The 22,662-nt window shown below is 42.3% G+C and overlaps 1 protein-coding gene across 10 annotated transcripts in view; it reads right to left on the bottom strand.

The window, feature by feature from the left end:
* ABL2 (ABL proto-oncogene 2, non-receptor tyrosine kinase) overlaps positions 1-22,662 on the bottom strand; it is a 126,825-nt gene that overhangs the window by 9,951 nt on the left and 94,212 nt on the right. For 9 of the 10 annotated variants that reach the window (XM_024253553.3, XM_054550728.2, XM_054550741.2 and 6 more), the window contains 9 exons: positions 21,682-21,852; positions 16,779-17,074; positions 11,987-12,259; positions 10,585-10,669; positions 8,965-9,142; positions 7,717-7,901; positions 5,266-5,418; positions 2,701-2,790; positions 678-851 (listed from right to left, as the gene is read on the bottom strand). In XM_024253553.3, the coding sequence (XP_024109321.1) occupies positions 678-851; positions 2,701-2,790; positions 5,266-5,418; positions 7,717-7,901; positions 8,965-9,142; positions 10,585-10,669; positions 11,987-12,259; positions 16,779-17,074; positions 21,682-21,852 (1,605 nt within the window). Of the gene's footprint in view, positions 1-677; positions 852-970; positions 1,236-2,700; positions 2,791-5,265; positions 5,419-7,716; positions 7,902-8,964; positions 9,143-10,584; positions 10,670-11,986; positions 12,260-16,778; positions 17,075-21,681; positions 21,853-22,662 lie in introns of those variants that run through there. The other variant, XM_063716868.1, reaches the window with a different exon arrangement.

Here is a 22,662-nt window from a genome sequence, read left to right as displayed (position 1 = left end):
TGACTGGTGTTCCAAATGTGATGTGAGTTAAAAATGGGGGAAGACAGGGGCTGGGCACAGTGGCTCACGCCTGTAATGTCAGCACTTTGGGGGGCTGAGGCGGGAGGATCAGGAGGTCAGGAGATCAAGACCATCCTGGCTAACACAATGAAACCCCATCTCTACTAAAAATACAACAAATTAGCTGGGCGTGGTGGCGGGCGCCTGTAGTCCCAGCTACTCGGGAAGCTGAGGCAGAAGAATGGTGTGAACCCGGAAGGCGGAGCTTGCAGTGAGCCGAGATCGCACCACTGTACTCCAGCCTGGGCGACACAGTGAGACTCCATCTCAAAAAAAGAAAAAAAAAATGGGGGAGGAGATAACCTGCTGGTTATTACCTCAACGCTCATCCTTTCTTTAAAAACCACTGCGCAACCTCTTCTCCTCTATCAGGTTCAGTGAAGTTTTTGACGGAACTGTAAAGATGATACCTACTTGGGAACCCAGGGGTAAGGAGATGAAACTGGAGCCAGAGTTGTATGTTGGATGGATAGCCAAGGGCTTCATGGGTGGGTAAAAGAGATGCCATGCTTTCCTCAGGGAGGACGGGCATGAAAGTGGACATAAAAGTCTCATACCCCATGCTTCTTTAAACAAGGCAGTTTCTATTTCGATTCTACCTGCTAAGGGACCCATACCTGGTGCTAAACTGGAAGCAGAATTTTCTGTGGCATCTTGTGCCCCTTCAATGTTCTCCTTGTTCTCCACCTGTTTCTTCAGTGTCCGAGTCTTGGAAGGAAGTATAGGTAGCCGGGGCAGGTATGGAACAACAGATGATGAGGAGGCAGCTCTCCCAAGCTCCTCAGCTACCTCTGTGAGGAAGACAAGGGGACAGATAAAAAGAACAATTTCATAGCAGAAAAAGGGAGTTCAGAAAAGGCACACAACTGAGAAAGAACTGGCAAGTAGAGTACTAAAATACATACATGGAATCATAAAGTATGTACTCTTTTGTCTGGCTTCTTTCGCCCAGTATCATGTCTGTAGATTCGTCCACGCTGCTGCATGTGGCAGGGGTTCTCATTGCTGTGTAGCATGCCAACGTGTGAATATACCACAATCCACCTGTTCTCCTCTTGATGAATGTTTAGGTTGTTTCCAGTTTGGAGTTACTATGAATACGTTGCTAGCATCATCCTGCTATGTGTCTTTTGGTTCACAATGTTATATGCACATCTGATTGGCACAATGTAGAACTGGTGGATCACAGGGTATACGTGTATTCAGGTTTATTAGGCCCTGCCAACCTGTCCCCAAATGGCGATACTATTTCGCATGAAAGCTGTGGTTACTCTGCATGCTTGCTAAAATTTGATGTTATTATTTTTGGCTTTTTTTTTTTTTTTTTTTGCAAATGGAGTGTCACCCTGTTGCCCAGGCTGGAGTGCAATGGCGTGATCTCAGCACACTGCAACCTCTGCCTCCGATGTTCAAACGATTCTCCTGTCTCAGCCTCCCAAATAGCTGGGATTACAGGAGCCCACCACCACACCCAGCTATTCTTTGTATTTTTAGTAGAGATGGGGTTTCACCATGTTGGCCAGGCTGGTCTCGAACTCCGGAACTTGTGATCCACCCGCCTCGGCCTCTCAAAGTGCTGGGATTACAGGTGTGAGCCATAGTGCCCAGTCTTTTTTTTTTTTTTTTTTTTTGACAGGGAGTCTTGTTCTGTTGCCCAGGCTAAAGTGCAGAGGTGCGATCTCAGCTCACTACAACTTCCGTCTCCCGGGTTGAAGTGATTCTCCTGCCTCAGCCTCCCGAGTAGCTGGGATTATAGGCGCCCGCCATCACGCCTGGCTAGTTTTTGTATTTTTAGCAGAGACGGGGTTTCACCATGTTGGCCACGCTAGTCTGCAACTGTTGACCTCAACTGATCCACCTACCTCGGCCTCCCAAAGTGCTGGGATTACAGGCGTGAGCCACTGTGCCTGGCCAACCTGACTTTAATTTTAGCCTTTCTGGTAGGCTGTGGATTGGTATCTCATTGTGGTTTTATTTTGTATTTCTCTATGATGAGTAATGTTAAACATGGTTATTGGACATCTGGATAGCCTCGTTTACTAAGTTAAAGTTAACCTTTAACTCCTTTCCATGTCAATATATCCAAGAAGGCCGGGCGCTGTGGCTCACACATGTAATCCCAGCACTTTGGGAGGCCGAGTGGGTGGATCACTTACGGTTAGGAGTTCGAGACCAGCCTGGCCAGTGTGGCGAAACCCCATCTCTACTAAAAATAACAAAAATTAGCCAGGTGTCGTAGCAGGTGCCTGCAATCCCAGCTACTCAGGAGGCTGAGGCACAAGAATCGCTTGAACTTGGGAGGTGGAGGTTGCAGTGAGCTGACATCGCACCACTGTACTCCAGCCTGGGTGACAGAGTGAGAATCCCTCTCAAAAAAAAAAAAAAGTATATATATATGAATATCATTTTAAATATTCGGCTACATGGTTGTAATAATTTACAGTCCACTAGATATTTAAGTTGTTCATAATTTCTCACTATTATAAAGTATTATAAACTGATGCAATGTCCTTGTAGTTAAAAGTTGAAACAGAGTCTCAAACTACAAAAGTTGATCATTTTTGAAATGTGATTACCATTATCACCACCACCACCACTACCCAGAATTAGTCACCAACAGTAAATCCAACAGATTCTCACCTTCAGAAATGCTGGAGTCATGGAACATGGTTTCAAAAGCTTGGTGTGTTTCAGCAAAAGAGGGCCTATCGGCAGGGCTCCACTTCCAGCCTATGTAACAGAAAAAGAAAATATTAAAAACTCCTTGCAGAAATTCAATATCCAGTGGTATATCTAATAATGAGTTCTATGCATCATGACCTACACTTATTAAAGTACAGTTACAGCATGTTCACAATGATAGCAACATAGCCACTTCTCAGCTCTAGACTCAGAGGTATAATGAACCCACTTTCCAAATTCCTTTTTTCTTTTTCTTTGAGACAGGGTCTTGCTTTGTCACTCAGGCTGGAGTGCAGTGGCATGATCTCGACTCACTGCAGCCTTGGCCTCCTGGGTTCAAACAATTCCCCTGCCTCAGCTCCCCAAGTAGCTGGGACTATGGGTGTGCAACATCACGCCCAGCTAATTTTTTTTTTTTTTGAGACGGAGTCTCACTCTGTCACCCAGGCTGGAGTGCAGTGGCGCAATCTCAGTTCACTGCAACCTCCGCCTCCTGGGTTCAAGTGATTCTCCAGCCCCAGCCTCACGATTTGCTGGGGCTACAGGCACACGCCACCACGTCCGGCTAATTTTTGTATTTTTAGTAGACAGGGGTTTCGCCATGTTGGCCATGCTGGTCTCGAACTCCTGACCTCAGGTGATCCACCCGCCTCGGCCTCCCAAAGTGCTGGGATTACAGGCGTGAGCCACTGCGCCCAGCCAAAGTGAGCACACACAGCGATCTCAAGCTACTGTATTTTTTATGTAGATGGGATTTTGCCACACTGCTCAGGTTGCTTTTGAACTCCTGAGCTCAAGCAATCTGCTCACTTCGGCCTCCCAAACTGCTAGAATTACAGGTGTGAGCCACCGCACCTGGCCATGAACCCACTTTCTAAGGCTGGTGCTTCGATTTAGCCTCAGTTCCTATTCCCTCTAATAAAAGGATGAGGAGAAACAGGGAGATGGTTTAGAAAATGGCAAGTTTTCTTCCACTTGAAAATAAAAGAAGTATAACCTGTCTTCAAACTCAGCCTAACCACATAAATAATCAACTGTATATATTCAGAAATATAAAAGGATATCAAAAAGGAGGATCTCAGAGTTCATTTTTGACAAAGTGCAACAGAGAACGTCAATGTTCAATAAGGAAACAACACAGACTTATGTTCAAACACAACTGCAATTGGGACCAGGCCCGGTGGCCCACATCTGTAATCCCAGCATTTTGGGAGACTGAGGCGGGCAGATCACTTGAGACCAGGAGTTCGAGACCAGCCTGCCCAACATGGTGAAACCTTGTCTCTACTAAAAATACAGGCCGGGCGCGGTGGCTCAAGCCTGTAATCCCAGCACTTTGGGAGGCCAAGGCGGGCGGATCACGAGGTCAGGAGATCGAGACCATCCTGGCTAACACGGTGAAACCCCGTCTCTACTAAAAAATGCAAAAAAAATTAGCCGGGCGTGGTGGCAGCCGGCGCCTGTAGTCCCAGCTACTCAGGAGGCTGAGGCAGGAGAATGGCATGAACCCGAGAGGCGGAGCTTGCAGTGAGCCGACATTGCGTCACTGCACTCCAGCCTGGGTGACAGAGCGAGACTCTGTCTCAAAAAATAAATAAATAAAAATAAAAATAAATTTTAAAAAATACAAAAATTAGGCCGGGCGTGGTGGCTCATGCCTGTAATCCCAGCACTTTGGGAAGCTAAGGCGGGCGCATCACTTGAGGTTAGGAGTTCGAGACCAGCCTGGCCAACATGGCAAAACCCCATCTCTACCAAAAATACAAAAATTAGCCAGGCGTGGTGGCGGGTGCCTGTAATCCCAGCTACTTGGGAGGCTGAGGCAGGAGAATTGCTTGAACCTGGGGGGCGGAGGTTGCAAAGATTGTGCCACTGCACTCCAGCATGGGCAACACAGCAAAGAGTCCGTCTCAAAAAAAAAAAAAAAATAGCTGGGCATGGTGCGTGTGCCTGTGGTTCCAGCTACTCAGGGACTGAGGCATGAGAATCACTTGAACCCAGGAGGTAGAGGTTTCAGCGAGCCAAAATCACGTCACTGCACTCCAGCCTGGGCAACAAAGCAAGAGTGTTTGAAAAACAACAACAAAAACAAACAAACAAACAAAACCCTGCAATTTAATCCACTATTCACTTTCCTTTTTCATCTGCAAGCAATCGGATGCTTCTGTTTATCTACCACAGAGGTTATTTTTATGCATTCTTCATAGTCTTTAGCAATCATTTTTACCTAGTTGAAAACAGCCCTCCCCACCTTAATCTCTAAACTCAATTTCTTATCTTATTAAATATGCAAATGTCTCTGAGAAACTGGGTCAATACTTGGGCCATAACAACTATGCTTAGGATTCCAGTAAGATTCAATGGTATATGATATGACAACTGGCTGATCAATGATAAACTCTTTAAATGTCATGAGGTTGGATTCAATCTAACAACACTGAGAGGAGAAATGTTTCTAATTTTGTTAACTATTCTGAACTGCTAGCTTATGCCTTCAAAATTAAAACATGCAAAAATACTCACATGCTCTCATAAGTTCATAAACCTTAGGGGGGCATCCCTCAGGCTGTTCCATTCGATATCCTTTTTCTAGGAGGTCGTAGACCTGAGACAGGTCAATACCTGGATATGGTGACATTCCATAGGTAGCGATTTCCCACAACAGTACCCCAAAAGCTGCATAAGGAATTAAAAAAAGCACTTAGTGTTTCTTCTCTGATTATTTATTTTACATAATTAGGTGATTCTCTTTCATATTTTAGGTAACATTCACACACTGTTACAAAAACATTAATATATAATATACTCTCATCAATTCTTACAGCATGACTTGTCCTTCTAAAATATTTGCAACAGGAATGCTACAGATAATCTCAAGACAGTTTTATTTAAATTTCCCAATTTTTATTTAGATTTCCTTTACTGTAATGAGGGAAAATAAACTATGACCATTTAAGAAGTCTGAGGCATAACCCAACTATTCTTAGAAAAGTTTTTGATATACAGTAGTCACCCCTTATCCATGGTTTCACTTCCCACAGTTTCAGCTACTCACAGTCAACCAAGGTCCAAAAATATTAAATAGAAAATTCCAGAAATAAATCTAAAGTTTTAAATTGCATGCTGCCCTGAGTTGCATGATGAACTCTCAAGCCATGCTTCTCCTTCCCACCTCGCACATAAATCATCCTTTTACTCAACATATCCACACCGTAGATGCTACCCACCCCTTAGTCACTGAGAAGACCTCTCGGTTATCAGATCAAAAAAAGATTATATATCCAGGGCTTGACACTATCCTTGGTTTCAGGCTTCCAAGGGGGGTCTTAGAATGTATTCTCCTGAGGATAAAGGAGAACCACTGTATCTAAGAAGTAAAACAGTTTTAAAGTCAGCTAATACAAGAGGAGTAAAATAAAAACGGATTCATTTAAAATCAGATAAAATTCAGAGCAGAAAAAAATTTGTTTGATTTTGTCACAGTTATTTGAGTTTGAGATTTCCAGTAAAAAATGACTTAGAATCCTATGACTATTTCTATTGGTCCACAATCCAAATTTCCAGATTGTTCAGTCTACTAAGCTTCAACCAAATCATATTACTTCTCAGAGCAGTAGAAACCAGATCAGTTAGGACAAATTCTAGAGGAAACCTCATCACACTTCCCTTGAAAAAAAAAAAAAAAGCTCTGTGTCACAGTACTCTGCAAATGAGTGATAAAACCTAATGTGAGGCCGAGCGCAGTGGCTCGCGCCTGTAATCCCAACACTTTGGGAGGCCAAGGCAGGTGGATCATTTGAGGTCAGGAGTTCGAGACCAGCCTGGCCAACATGGCGAAACCTCATCTCTACTACTATGACAAAAATTAGCCGGGCATGGTGATGCATGCCTGTAGTCCCAGCAACTCTGGAGGCTGAGGCAGGAGAATCGCTTGAACCCGGGAGACGGAGGTTGCAGTGAGCTGAGATTGTGCCACGGCACTCCAGCCTGGACAACAGAGCAAGGCTCTGTCTCAAAAATAAAAACAAAAAACCTAATGTGGAAATAGGATGCTTTACAGAGAGAGGATCATTAGCACTCCAATGCAATAAGAGATCTAGACTGTGAGCTCTCTAAAAGCAGGGACTTCTTTTTTAAAACTTTCTTCTTTCTTTTTTTTTTTGTTTGTTTGTTTGAGACAGAGTTTTGTTCTTGTTGCCCAGGCTGGATGGAGTACAATGGTGTGATCTCGGCTCACCACAACCTCCACCTCCCGGGTTCAAGTGATTCTCCTGCCTCAGCCTCCCGAGTAGCTGGGATTACAGGCATGTGCCACCACACCCGGCTAATTTTGTATTTTTAGTAGACACAGGGTTTTTCCATGTTGGTCAGGCTGGTCTCAAACTCCGACCTCAGGTGGTCCACCTGCATCAGCTTCCCAAAGTGCTGGGATTACAGGCATGAGCCACCATGCCTGGCCCTAAACTTTCTTCTTTATACTTTTTTTTTTTTTTGAGACAGAGTCTCACTCTATTGCCCAGGCTGGAGTGCAGTGGCGCCATCTTGGCTCACTGCAACCTCTGCCCCCCAGGCTCAAGCAATTCCCCTGCCTCAGTCTTCAGCCTCCTGAATAGCTCGGATTACTGGCGCATGCCACCACGCCTGGCTAATTTTTGTAGTTAGTAGAGATGGGAGTTCGCCATGTTGGCCAGGCTGGTCTCGAACTCTTGACCTCAAGTGATCCACCTATCTCGGCCCAAAGTGCTGTAATTACAAACGTGAGCCACCACACCAGGCCTATACTTCTGTCTATGCAAAGTTCTTAACACAGTCCTGGCAGATAGGAGGTATTTAACAAATGCTTGCTGAATAACTGAAGAAGAATGGCAGGTAAAGATAGAGGATACTGAACATCATAAGAGAAGCTCTAAAGAATCAAGGCATTTATAAAAAATAAAATAAAATGACACAGAAAAAAGTCCCTTTCAACCTTACCCCAGACGTCAGATTTAATTGAGAAGGTATTGTAGGCAAGACTCTCTGGTGCTGTCCACTTAATAGGAAATTTGGCTCCAGCATGAGCAGTATAAGTGTCTCCAGTCATCAATCTACTTAAGCCAAAGTCAGCCACTTTTACCACATGGTTTTCTCCCACTAGGCAGTTACGAGCTGCAAGATCTCTGTGGGAAAAAGAACCCTAATGTGATTCCATTCAGATGCTGAGGAAAATGGTCATGAACACTCTATTCTTGGTTCTTTGTGTTACAGGCAGAGTTAAGTAAGTGCTGACAAATATGGTAGTATCTTCTGATAATCACTAACACCTTAGAAAGCCACTAATGATATGTCACTGTAGAGCACTCATCAAGATGCAGAATAAAGCAGGCTTTATAAAATGGGTCCCTATTTATAAGTACACTGGGATAGGTGAGTAATAGATGTTTTTCTACAAGACTAAGTTATTTACTAAGGCAGAAAAGTATTTTAAAAATTCAGCCACTAGGCCAGGTGTGGTGGCTCATGCCTGTAATCCTAGCACTTTGGGAGGCCAAGGTGGGTGTATCTCCTGAACTCAAGAGTTCAGGACCAGCCGGGGCAACATGGCAAAACCCAGTCTACAAAAAAAAAAAAAAAAAAAACATAAAAAAAACACTTAGCCGGGCATGGTGGCATATTCCTGTAATCCCAGCTACTCAGGAGGCTGAGGTGGGAGGATGGCTTGGGCCCAGGAGGCTGAGGGTGCAGTAAGCTAAGATCGCATCACTGCATTCCAGCCTGGGCAATGGAGCCAGCCTGTCTCAAGAAGGAAAAAAAAAAAAAAGCCACTAGATGGTGAAAAAGGATCTTGGATACAGTGCTGGGCAAAATAAAGAGAGCTCTCTGGCCAGGCATGGTGGCTCACACCTATAATCCCAGCACTTTGGAAGGCTAAGATGGGAAGATCACTTGAGGCCAGTAGTTTGAGACCAGCCTGGTCAACATAGCAAGACCCCATCACTATTGTAATTTTTTTTTTTTTAAAGAGAGTTCTCAGGTTTGAGAATAGCAAAGGCCCCTTATTAATACTTTAATCAGAGTATAGTAGGTTTACAAGTTAGAAGTGACATTATAATGGGCCCTGTGAAATACAAAATTACTTTCTTGAATCATCTGAAATTTTCTGGGAAGGTTCTCACATTCTTCCTTTTATCTGCATGTCAAGCAAGATGGCGTCATGGTTAGTCAGAGGTAAGTTTTACACACCTATGGATGAAATTCTTCTTCTCTAAGTACTCCATTGCAGAAGAAATCTGAGTGGCCATGTAGAGCAGCACAACTGCAGTCACCTCTTCTCGGTTGCATTCTCGGAGGTAATCCAGCAAATTCCCGTATGGCATGTATTCAGTCACAATGTAAAATGGTGGCTCCAAAGTACACACACCTAAAAGTTGAAGAATAGTGCTTGTTTTTATTAGCGTACATTCAAACACTCCAAACCACTTTGGCCAAGAATAATTTGACAGTTTTTCAGGTCTAGTCCAGCAGTAATCTTTTCCCTTCTTACCACGTTCTCTGAAATTAATAAGCAAAAACTAAGAAGCTGGTTTATAAGGGAGTCCTTATTTCACTATATTGTTCTCTGGGAATTCATATGCCTCTGAGTATTTGTCTGTTTGAGCAAAAGCAGAGTTACTTGTATTAATTCTATAAGGGGCCAAGAAAACCAACATGTCTAGAGTTTTGTACACGGCCCATGATTCTCTTCCTCAACTGCAGGCTAACAATACTTATTCAAAAGTAATGGCAATTGTGCACACGCTGAAGACTATGTGAGCCCCACCTGCAATACTGCTTTGTAAAATGATTGTCATCATTTCCATAGTCAAGGATTTCACTGATATATGGCAGATTCCTTATAAAAAACCAACAAGAGGCCGGGTACAGTGGCTCACGCCTGTAATCCTAGCACTTTGGGAGGCTGAGGCAGGCAGATCGCCTGAGACCAGCAGTTCAAGACTTGACTGGCCAACATAGCAAAACCCTGTCTCTACTACAAAAATTAGCTGGACGTGGTGATGCACATTGAGGCACGAGAATAGCCTGAAACTGGGAGGTGGAGGTTGCAGTGAGCCAGGATCATGCCACTGCACTCCAGCCAGGGTGACAGAACAAGACTCTGTATTTAAAAAACAAAAACAAAAACAAAAAAAACCCACAACAAAAAACACCCTCCACCCACCCCCCACCCCCCCAAAAAAGAAAAAAAAAAACCTGGCCCTATTTTAAAAAACGAAAAGGGCTTAGTAAAAGAGTTCTTTGTGACCTGAACAGTGAAAAGCCAATCTAACATAATACAGCATTTCCTGCTTGTAAAGGTAAACTGATGGGTGTGGTCACAGTTTTTAATTTGCTTCTTTTCAACAGTCCTTTGTTTAAATGTCTCTTTATTTTGCAAAAACATTTCATGAGTTTTTGGTTCAGTACCATTTTGAACACTTCTGAACTTTGAATCTGGGGCAATTAGTACAAACTGAGAAGTTTTATATACTAAAATCAATCCACGCCACTGTTTCTTGGGCTATTTTTAAACACAGAACCTACTGATTAAAATAACTATTTATTGAAGTGGATTCAAACCTGCAGCTTCCACCACGGTGACTGAAAAGAAAGGTTTGGGGGGGAAAAAAAGGCCGGGCATGGTGGCTCATGCCTGTAATCCCAACATATTGAAAGGCCCAGGCAGGAGTATCACGTCAACAGCAGCCTGGACAACAGAGCGAGACCCTGTCTCTATATTTAAAAAAAAAAAAGCATTTGGAGATAACAAGGGTTAAAGGGCAAGCATTTTTGGAGGAGATCTATGGTTCAGGCAAGGTTCCTCACCTAAAAGTTGTACCAGATTAGGATGCTTGATTTCCTTCATTACCGCAGCTTCTTTCAGGAATTCTTCTACCTCCATGGTATCTTCCTAGAAAAAGGGAAAGGTAAGAAAGAAGAAAACGAGAGGGACAAACTCTCAACTTAAAATCATTTGATTCATCTCACAATCCTAAAGCTTCAGCTTTAAAAGTAAAAAGAAGTATCTTTTGAATATTTTAGCATATTACAAGATATAATTATTATTTTAATTTATTTTTTTGAGACAGGGTCTCGCTCTGTTACCCAGGTTGGGGTGAAGTGGTGTGATCTCACTGAAACCTCCGCCTCCTAGGCTCAAGCAATTCTCCTGGCTCAGCCTCCCAAGTAGCTGGGATTACAGGCATGCACCACCATGCCTGGCTACTTTTTGTATTTTTAGTAGAGACGGGGTTTTGCCATGTTGGCCAGGATGCTCTCCTGACCTCAGGTGATCCACCCGCCTGGGCTTCCCAAATTGCTGGGATTACAGGCGTGAGCCACCACGCCCAGCCGAAATAATTATTATTTTAAGAAGTCCAACTGAGAAAGAAAAATGCCCTGAAGTAAAAATTAGCAGGAGGAGCAAAATTCAGCAATCGTGTCCTATAATCAACTGAAACACAGGAGCCCTGTATTGGATAGTTCAGTTCTCTCATAGTTTACTTCTCCAGATATCTCAGGCTTTGAATGAGACAGAGCACTTAGCTGCTTACATACTTATCTTCTTGCTTAGATCATAATCTTCTTAGAGAGCAAGGCCTTATATATTGCTTCACACTCAGAATATGCTTAAGAAACAGAACTGACTACTACTTATAGCTAAAGAATAGCCCTTATGAGTGATATACCAGAGACAGTTACTGAGGCTCTGGGAGAATCAAGTGAATGAAAACCTTATAATTTGATACTGGGATGTTTAAAGGAGACATATAGTAGTACTACGAAAAAGATTTCTGTGAACATTAAGAAGAAGTGATCTAACTGCAAAGAGACAGGAGGAACAAGAACAAAGGAGAGAGAGGACAGAACAAGAAAGAGGCCCATGACTCTCAGACAAGAATTCTGTCCAGCAGGGGTCGTTCTCAGGAAGCAAAAGAGTTTATTTTGCTTTTATAACTTTTAATTTGCTTCTAACCTCCCACTAAGATCTACATCAACAGCCTCCAGAGACAGACCTTTCCCACATGTGGGTTTCACTGCATTGCAGTGAAGAATCTACCTCTGCATTGTCAGCAATGGCACCAGGGTTAATCATCTCAATTTGCTGATGTGCTTGGCACCAGTGGGTGGAAAGTGTTCCAAAGTTAAAGAAGGGCATGCTGATATTTCCAAGTGATTGAGCACAAAAGAAAAAGATGCCTGAAAACTGTAATTCTCAGCAACCCACCTTCAATGTTTTCACAGCAACTGTAAGGCTGTATTTCTTCCAGACGCCAACGTAAACCTCTCCATACTGACCGCCCCCAAGTTTGTGCTTCATGGTAATATCTGTTCGCTCCATTTCCCATTTGTCGTGGATGGGGGACACACCATAGACTGTAGGCTTATTACACTTGGGTGCTGGGTAGTGTAATGTTGTCACCAGCCCATCAGCCACTGTGGAGTGATGGTGTACAAGCTCTGCCAAGGTGCTGAAGCGGCTCTCAGCAGTCACATACACCTGGTAAGAAAAGGAGAAAAGCTAAACAACTTGAAAAGAGATTAAGATTTTTTTTTTTTTTTTTTTTTTTTTGAGATGGAGTCTTGCTCTGTCACCCAGGCTGGAGTGCAGTGGCGCGATCTCGGCTCACTGCAAGCTCCGCCTCCCGGGTTCACGCCATTCTCCTGCCTCAGCCTCTCTGAGTAGCTGGGACTAAAGGCGCCCGCCACCACGCCCGGCTAATTTTTTGTATTTTTAGTAGAGATGGGGTTTCACTGTGTTCTTGATCTCCTGACCTCGTGATCTGCCTGCCTCAGCCTCCCAAAGTGCTGGGATTACAAGCATGAGCCACCGCTCCCGGCCTAAGAATTTTTTTTTAAAGCCCATATTTCACTGGCCTGAAGATATAGATAGGAGGCTATCTTTAAAAAAAAAAAAAAAAAAAATTTCTGCAGACAGGGTCTCAGTGTTGCCCAGGCTGGTCTCAAACGCCAGCCTCAAGCAATCCTCCTGCCTGGGCCTCCCAAGGTGCTGAGATTACAGACGGGGCCACTATACCCAGCAAGAGTTTATCTTAATTGAGGTAAATAAAAAAGTTAAATGATGATTGCAAGGGTAAACACAGAACTTCAGTTTAATCTTATTTAATCTGCCTTTCCTATTCTTCCTAAATTAGTCTTGGGAAAACCTTCCAATATCTCTCTCTGGATAATCAAACTCATTGGTCTTCAAATATATATATATTTTTTCAAATATGTATATATATATTCTCAAATTATATATTTTTCAAATATATATACATATATTTTTTCTTTTTCTTTTTTTTTTTTTTTTTTGCCCAGGCTGTTGCCCAGGCTGGAGTACAGTGTCACGACCTCAGCTCACTGCAACCTCCGCCTCCCGGGTTCAAGTGATTCTCCTGCCTCAGCCTCCCAAGTACCTGGGATTACAGGCATGCGCCATCACGCCTGGCTAATTTTTTTCTTTGTATTTTTAGTAGAGACGGGGTTTCACCATGTTAGCCAGGCTGGTCAGGAACTCCTAACCTCAAGTGATCTGCCTGCCTCAGTCTCCCAAATTGCTGGGATTACAGGTGTGAACTACCACGCCCAGCCAGTCTTCAAATATTTTTAAGCCACAAGACTATGGACTCAACTACAGAACATAGTAAAGAAGAGATACCCTGATCAAAGTAAGCAAGCAAGGACTTGGCCTCTTGTAGAAATTTACAAAATATCACCTCAATCTTGTAAAGAACATAACTTGAAAACCACTGATTTAGATTTTTTTGGTAAGAGTATTCAAATATCTCATAATTTTAATTACGATGTGCATTTGAGTGTCTAGGCCATTAAAGAAAGAGCCACAATTTATCGGTGGCCAGGCGCAGTGGCTCACAACTGTAATCCCAGCACTTTGGGAGGCTGAGGTGGGCAAGTCACTTGAGGTCAAGAGTTGAGACCAGCCTGGCCATCATGGTGAAAACCCCTCTCTACTAAAAACACAAAAATTAGCTAGGCATGGTGGTGCGTGCCTGTAGTCCCAGCTACTTGGGAGGCGGAGGTGGGAGGACTGCTTGAACCTGGGAGGTGGAGGTTGCAGTGAGCTGAGATCACGCCACTGCATGCTAGCCTGGGTGACAGAGCAAGACTCCGTCTAAAAAAAAGAAAAGAGCCACACTGGATTTCACAGGATTGCTTACAAAATAGTTGTTAATTTGCTAAGCAATAAGAAATGTAAAGTAAGAGGGAATTCTCTGGCCTTCTCTCCCAAGGGAGCTTTAATTGTTATTTATTTTTGAGAAATAAGGGTCTCACTCGGTTGCCCAGCCTGGAGTGCAGTGACACAATCATGACTCACTGCAGCCTTGACCTCCCAGGTTCAGGTGATCCTCCTGCCTCAGCTTCCCGAGTAGCTAGGACCACAGACATATGCCACCATGCCCAGCTAATTTTTAAAATTTTTTGTAGAGATGAGGTTTCACTATGTTCCTCAGGCTGGTCTTGAACTCCTGGGCTCAAGTGATCTACCCACCTTGGCCTCCCCAAGTGTTGGGATTACAGGCATGAGCCACTACGCCTAGCCTGTTATTTATTTATTTTTTTTAAAGACGCTTTTGGCCGGGCGCAGTGGCTCACGCCTGTAATCCCAGCACTTTGGGAGGCCAAGGTGGGTGGATCACGAGGTCAGGAGATCGAGACCATCCTGGCTAACATGGTGAAACACCGTCTCTACTAAAAATACAAAAAATTAGCCGGGCGTGGTGGTGGGCTGTAGTCCTGTAGTCGCCTGTAGTCCCAGCTATTGAGGAGGCTGAGGCAGGAAAATGGCGTGAACCTGGGAAGTGGAACTTGCAGTAAGCCAAGATCGCGCCACTGCACTCCAGCCTGGGCGACACAGTAAGACTCCGTCTCAAAAGAAAAAAAAAAAAGAAGCTTTTGTTTTAGTGTATACAGTTCATAAACAGAAAATTTATAATTTTTACAAAGTAAACTCACCCATGTAAACATCACCCACACCAAGAATTTTAACATGATCAGCACCCCAGAAGCCTCCCTTATGCTCTCCAGCTATTTACCCTTGCATAGATAGCCACTATACTGACTTCTAACATCTTAGATTAGCTTCTGCTTTTTTTTTTTTTTTTTTTGAGACAGAGTCTCGCCCTGTTGCCCAGGCTGGAGTGCAGTGGCACGATCTTGGCTCACTACAACCTCCACCTCCCGGGTTCAACCAATTCTCCTGCCTCAGCCTCCTGAGTAACTGGGATTACAGGCGCGTGCCACCATGCCAGGCCAATTTTTGTATTTGTAGTAGAGACAGGGTTTCACCATGTTTGTGGGGCTGACCTCCTGACCTCCAGTGATGAGGCCCGCCTCAGCCTCCCAAAGTGCTGGGATTACGGGTGTGAGCCACTGTGCCTGGCCTCTGCTTCTGAACTATATACAAACAGAATCACACAATATGTATTGTTTTATGTCTGCTTTTTTCCACTCAACTTTTAAAAATTGCATTATAATTCACATACCATAAAATTCATCATTTTAAGGTATACAATTGAGTGGTTTTTGGCATATTCTCAAAGTTGTCCAACGATCACCACTATCTAATTCTAGAACATTCTCATTACCTCATATCTATTAGGAGTCCTTCCCACTCCCCACATCCTCATCCCCTGGCTAATACTAATCCTTCAACTTTGCTGAAGTTGTTGAGTCAGCTAACACTCATCTAGAGTAGGGGCCAGCAAACTCTTCATAAGGGCCAGATAATAAATATTTTAGGCTGTGGCCATAGTGTGTCAGAACTGTGAACTACTCAGCGCTGCCTAGTAATAGAAACCATAGACAGTACATGAACAAATGGGTGTGGCTGTATTCCAATAAAATGTTATTTACAAAAAAAAAGCAGACGGCTGGAGGGTCATAGTTTTATCTGGTGGTGTTGTGTGTAGCAGTACTGTGTTCGTTTCTGTTGTTGAATGAAATTGCATTTTATGAGTATACCACAATTTATTAATCCATTCTACTGTTGTTAGATCTGTGGGTGTTTCTAGTTTTTGGCTATCACAAGCAATGCTGCTATGAACATTCCTATACATGTCTTCTGGCACACATATGCACTCATTTCTATTAGGTAAATAACTAGAACTGCTGAGTCACTCTTACTATTATTACACATCTGATTCTGTTCTGTTTGGTCAAGAGGAAACATACTATGTCTGTATGCTGGTGCAAAAGCGAAAGAAAATTAAAAATTTACTTATTTCCTACTCTGTATCAGTCATCATGTTTTACAGAAATTACTTCATTTAATCCTTACAACAACCCAATAAAGTGGGATCTAATTACAGACAGGGAAATTGAGACTTATGTAAGGTCACAATCAGATCTGCTTGCTCCAAAGCCTGTGCTTCCCCCACAGCTTGCCTATCCCATAGAGGAGAATAGAAGAAATAATTCAACCTAAATTTACTGCTCAACAGATAAACAACGGACATAAGCTCATGCTCTGCAGTTTATAATGTGTAAACACACTGTAACACATCCATTCTAACTAACATGGTTGGTGTTCCCAATATACAAACTGTTCAATGACTGAATGATCCGTTTCAGTTAATATACATTAATGATCCACACCAAGCTCAAAAGTCTAAATTCTTACTCTGTGAACTTTCTGGTAGATATTATTCTAATTTTCAATGATACAATGTTAACTGATAAATTCTATACCAGTGCACTGGGTATATATTTGTGTATTGATTATTAGAACAGCTAACTTATAGAGCAGTTCCCTTCATTCTTCACCTTCAAATCTAGCTTATCTTTAAAATATTAATATAATACTGTTTTTAAATTTCTATTACCATATCCTTTTCAAGAGAACAAGCTCTAACATGCCAAAAAGCCCAAAGTCACAAAGCTAGTGAATATTTTATTTCATGTCAGACATAAAATCTATTATTTCACTTCAATCACGTTGAATATTATTTCACAGAGCAGCCAGTCCATGCTTAAAGGTGGTGACCAGGGAGTCTTACCTTGCCATCTGTGGTGGTATTGATCCTGTAGTGATACACACGTCCCTCGTACCTGAGCGAGATGGACAGCTGCCCAGGGCTACTCTCACTTTCTCGTACCAGGAAGCTGCCATTGATTAGACTGCTGAGCAGATACTCAGCTGCACTGCGTGACACAGGTCCATGGTACCAGGAGTGTTTTTCCAGACTGTTCACTGGGGTGATGTAGTTGCTTGGCACCCAGCCCTGCCCGTTCTTAGAGCGAACTTCACTCCACTCGCCATTCTGGTTGTAACCAAGGACTCGTAGCTTTTCACCTAGCCATAAGGTCATCACAGGATGAAAGAAACGATGTTAGGACTTTATTTCAACTGAAGCGGTATACTGTCAAACTTTATACTCATTAAAAGAATCTAGAACTTTTATGCCAAATTTTTTTTTTTTTAAAAATGAAAACAAACTTGGCTGTTCATATCGTGATTGCTCTCTTTAGCTTTTAGCTTAACCACAGAAGTATGGTCAGAAATGGTTTTCTGGCATTTACTACAGGGTTTTAAAAGTCTATATACAACTTAAAAAATATCCTTAGGAAATTCTATGTATGCCAGACAGGTTACTAAAATGGCTGGAAAAGAACACAGTGCTCACTCTTCAAAAGAAGAAAATTCACTTTCCCTCAAAACAGTTTATCAAGGAATGTATCTTATATATGATTCAATGTTAACAACAATCAAGGATTAGGGATAAGACACGTGAGATACAAAGTGACTTCTAAATTTCACTTGGCACCAAGGCAACAAAACCACTGACGTAAAAAAACAAAAACAAAAAATGAACAAACAAAAAAAACACGGATCACAGAGTCTTCAACAAGAAAACTGTTTAGTGGGGTGAGGGAATGGGCAGTTAGGACTCCCAAAACACAATCCCTTCCAGAATGCAAGTTTAAAAATAGCTATAGCTTTCTTATTTCCTTCCTAGTTCCCACAAAGAATGAATCACTCATTTCCATTCCACATTAAAATCAGTGTGTGGAATGGCAAGCTCACTCTGAAGTTGGAAACCAAAACCCAAGTCACTCAGTGTTATCTTTGCTGTCGACTTCAATGTTCTTAATTTTTCTATTAAAATTGTGAACATCAAGTTCAGACTTCAACATATAACTTGCCCCGATACTTGCAGCACAAATTAGGTTTCTTTGGCAAAACAGAAAAAGTGAAAGAGATATCCCTAGTGATAAATAAATGCTAATCTAAAGAATCCTTGTAGTGCCTCAGGCTCTTATCTCTAAGACATGCAAGCCTTCCTACAGCGTTCACATCTACTTCTTCAGCGTCAGAAAGAAGGAAGCCAAGTCAATCAAAAGCACATGGCCATGGCTGAGCGTGGTGTCTCACATCTGTAATCCCAGCACTTTGGGAGGCTGAGAGGGGCGGATCACCTAAGGTCAGGAGTTCGAGACCAGCCTGGCCAACATGGTGAAACCTTGTCTCTACCAAAAATACAAAAAATTAGCCGGGCGTGGTGGTCTGCATGCCTGTAATCCCAGCTACTCGGGAAGCTGAGGCAGGAGAATTGCTTGAACCCGGGAGGCTGAGGTTGCAGTGAGCCGAGATTGCACCACTGTACTCCAGCCTGGGAGACAGAGTGAGAATGCCAAAGAAAAAAAAAGCACATGGCCAGAAGTATCAGGCAAAGTTTTTAGGAGAACTAAAAATAATTATCCTTGTAACCATTTGTCCTTTTTTAGTGGCCTTCAGAAACGTTTCCATAGACTAACTTTCTATTAGACACCATCTCACCTTAGACACGTGGATATGAGATAATGAGAAAAAACACAAGAGTATATGTACATATATACACCTATGGGTACATAAAATATACATATATACAGATAAGAGTGAGTCTGGTGTAGCGGTGGATATGTATAAGTGCACAAATACTTGTCAATCATATTTACAGGAAGAAAAAAAAAAAGAATCCTGCTAGAAAAACTGAAGAAAACCTGTTGCTCTGTAGCTTTTCTCTATTAGTCCACATGAACTAAAAATAAAGAATATTAGTATTTTCTATATATATCTACATATACATTTTTTAATATTGTTGTTTCCTTGAAAAGAATTGGTAATGACAGGCTATCATAATTAAGATACAGTCAAAGACCCCAGGATTTTTTGTTTGTTCTCTTTTTTTGTCAGTTATCAGGAAAATTTTTCTACCCTGGAAGTTTTGACTACCATGGAAACTGACAGGGGGATGACTAGTATGGATTCAAATATTGGCCAAACTGGCAGAGCAACCCTTGGGAGAACTTCTTTGTTTTGAAACAGGTCTCTCTCTGTCGCGACACGGCAGTGCAGCGGTGCAAACACAGCTCACTGTAACCTCAATTTCTCAGGCTCAAGTGATCCTCAGACCTCAGCCCCCCAGGTACCTGGGTCTACAGGTGCATGCCACTGCCCCTGGCTAATTTTTAAATTTTTTGTAGAGACAGGGGTCTCACTACGTTGCCTAGGCTGGTTTTGTACTCCTAGGCTCAAGCAATCCTCCTGCCTCAACCTCCCAAAGTGCTGAGATTACAGGGATGAGCCACTGCGCTTGGCTGGTAGAACTTAAAAAAAAAAAAAAAAATTCAAGCGAAATATCATTTTCAATCAAAAACTAAAGTGTTGCTTTATTTTTTAAATATATTTTCTTGTCTTTTAAAATAATAGAATAGCTTTAGTATGACATTGTTTTAAATTAGTGAGAACCTGATATAAAAATTTGGCATTCTGTGGATTTTAAGAGAAACCACTGTTGGTCATAAGATAAAGACCAGTCATAACTGATAACTGAGGAATCAACAGTCTTTCTTTATCAATGTTTCCTTGATGACTGGGCTATCTTGAAAAAACAACAGGAAAACGTACCTACGAAAGAATTTCTGAGTCATCACTTCACAAATTTCTCCAGTGAAGAATCAGTAAAGGTAAAATCAAGTATATTGTAGTCCAAAGAGACTACTACACAATATAAACTTTCTGGCTGGGTGTGGTGGCTCATGCCTGTAATCCCAGCACTTTGGGAGGCTGAGGCAGGCGGATCACAGGTCAGGAGTTTGAGGCCATCCTGACCAACATGGGTAAAACCCTGTCTCTACTAAAAATACAAAAATTAACCCGGCGTGGTGGTGCATGCCTGTAATCCCAGCTACTCAGGAGGCTGAGGCAGCAGAATCGCTTGAACCCAGGAGGCAGAGCTTGCAGTGAGCTGAGATAGTGCCACTGCACTCCAGCCTGGGTGACAGAGCGAGATTGTCTCAAAAAAAAAAAAATTATTTGATGTCTTTTGTTCTATCCTCAAACTTTACGTAAAATGTTCCTACAACTGCATAAACACAACCTCCACATACATAGCATGTATCATCCTGTCCCCAAAACTATCCAAAAGCAGGAAGTAAAACTGACACTAGGAGATGATGCACTTTTACTTTCACTTTTAATTCTGTCCTATATACAGTTGGCCAGCACATGCAACTACCATGAAGGTTAGACTCACTATACACCTATTCTTTTGTTTTTGTTTTTTTTAAGAGATAGCATCTCACTCTGTCGCCCAGGCTAGAGTGCAGTGGCACCATCTCAGCTCAATGCAACCTCCCCCTCCCAAGTTCAAGCAATTCTCCTGCCTCAGCCTCCCAAGTAGCTAGGACTACAGGCACATGCCGCTACACACGGCTAATGTCTTTTGAATTTTAGTAGAGACGGGGTTTCACCGTGTTGCCCAGGCTGGTCTCAAACTCCTGAGCTCAGACAATCCACCAGCCTTGGCTTCCCAAAGTGCTAGATTACAGGCGTGAGCCACCATGCCTGGTCACACCTATTCTAATTGAACTGTGGCTAAGATGAGCCATGTTGCCAGACCTCACTGCTACTCAGAATGTCTGCAAATTTGACTGCCTACCTGAGGACTGTTCATTCATTACTAGTCCACAGTGAGATTACGAACTTCAACCAAATGTAAACCAACTACATCACTAAGCACACTATTTATTATTTAGTTCAGCTAATAGTTTTACCTTTTGGAGCAAGGCTTTCTGCATGAAGATAGTAGTCCAGTGTTTCACATTCTGGCATAAGCATCTTACCTTGCTGTGGACCATTTTTGAGTAGCACTGGCCTAGACAACATAAATGTCTATTGTTTGTGTTTATATAGATCAGTGAAAGGAATGGTAGGAAAGGTTTATTTGATTTCCATTATAGTAATATTCTCAAGAGAGTGGTAGTTTATTTCCGTGGTAAATTCTTTTAAAAGGGAACATTAAGAACATGACCAAATAAAATCAACCATTATTGATTTTCTGTGTGTGTGTGTGTGTGTGTGCGCGCGCGTGCGTGTGTGTGCGCGCAAGGGCAAAAAAAGTAACTTTTATGAGAAAGAAATAGGATTATGGGGAGATTATCCTTGTGTACATGAACTGGATTGCTAGTCTGCCTAAACTTATGCTTGCCTTTTGAACGTATGAAAGCCACTGCTGGGGAAAAAATGTATTTCAGGATAATTTTTTTTTTTTTTTTTTTTTTTTTGAGAGACGGAGTCTCACTCTGTCACCCAGGCTGGAGTGCAGTGGTGTGATCTCGGCTCACTGCAACCTCTGCCTCCCGAGTTCAAGCAATTCTCATGCCTCAGCCTTCTGAGTAGCTGGGACTACAGGCATGTGCTACCATGCCCAACTAATTTTTTTCATATTTTTATTAGAGACGGGGTTTCACCATGTTGGCCAAGCTGGTCTCAAAATCCTGACCTCAGGCGATCTGCCCGCCTCGGCCTCCCAAAGTGCTGAGATTATAGGTGTGAGCCACCGCACCTGGCCAGGCCCCTTCATCTCTTAATCATTAATGAAAACTGAAAAGTGAAAGGATGTTACATAGAAGCCTCACCTTTAGTGATGCTGAGTGTGTTATCACCACTTGCTACAAAATCATAAAGTGCAACGAAGAGATTAGGGTCACTCTCGGTGGCTCCGAGCAAGTTCTCCTTGGAGCTCCACCTGATAGCCTCATTTAGTGCCTGGGGTTCAACATCACAACCATAGGGACGATGCAAAGCTTCTGAAAGACATAAGAAGGGAAGGGAATTCACGGTGAGTTCAACAGCGAAACATTTGTTTGAATTCAGTATATACACAGTATTTCAGCTGCTGGCTCCAGAGTAGGAAAGAACTGTACAGTATAAAGTGTTATGAAGAATAAGCAAATAGGCACTATGTCTCCTAAGCATAAGGAAGCAATTTACTTGTTGAAAATGTAAAACAAGGTAGTCAGAGAAAAGACCACAAAATGAGAGTTTAGCCGTGATTTATATGCACTCACCAAAATCAGACATAAACTAATAGGAAACGCAGTTTTCTCAAAATGGAAAAAAGAATCTCAAAGAGAAATGGTTACTAGCTTTATAAAACATATAGGATATTTTGTTATAGTAGTGGTTGTAGTTTTAAGTAAGAAATGATTGTAAGTTTCTTACAAGTCCACTCAAACCACCCTTATTCCTTTCTCTCTCCACAGAAAACAAACTGTAGAAAAGACAACAGGGATTATTTTTCAGAATTAGGTAATACTGTATAAATCCAGGCCCTCTATTTAAGTATAGAAAAAATTATTTAAAAAGTGCTTTTAGAAAAATATCTTGTTTTGGCCAACATGGCAAAAAATAATCTTTTTTTATTTTAAAAAAACGAAACATGGCCGCACCCGGCCTGAATGACTTTTTTAAACTCTATTTTGTTTTCCTGAGCAGTGATTTTTTGTAAATATCAATAACTTAATTGAAGAGCCTAGAAAACATTACTATCATCGGGCATTTATTGAATTTCTACTCAAAGTGGTCCAAGCCTTTTACGACCTGTTTCTTCCTCAAGC

This window comes from Pongo abelii, chromosome 1 (genome assembly GCF_028885655.2).
Source record: "Pongo abelii isolate AG06213 chromosome 1, NHGRI_mPonAbe1-v2.0_pri, whole genome shotgun sequence".
Lineage (NCBI taxonomy): Eukaryota > Metazoa > Chordata > Mammalia > Primates > Hominidae > Pongo > Pongo abelii.
The sequence above is the reverse complement of the archived record's forward strand: the minus strand, read 5'-3'. Positions and strand labels throughout refer to the sequence as shown.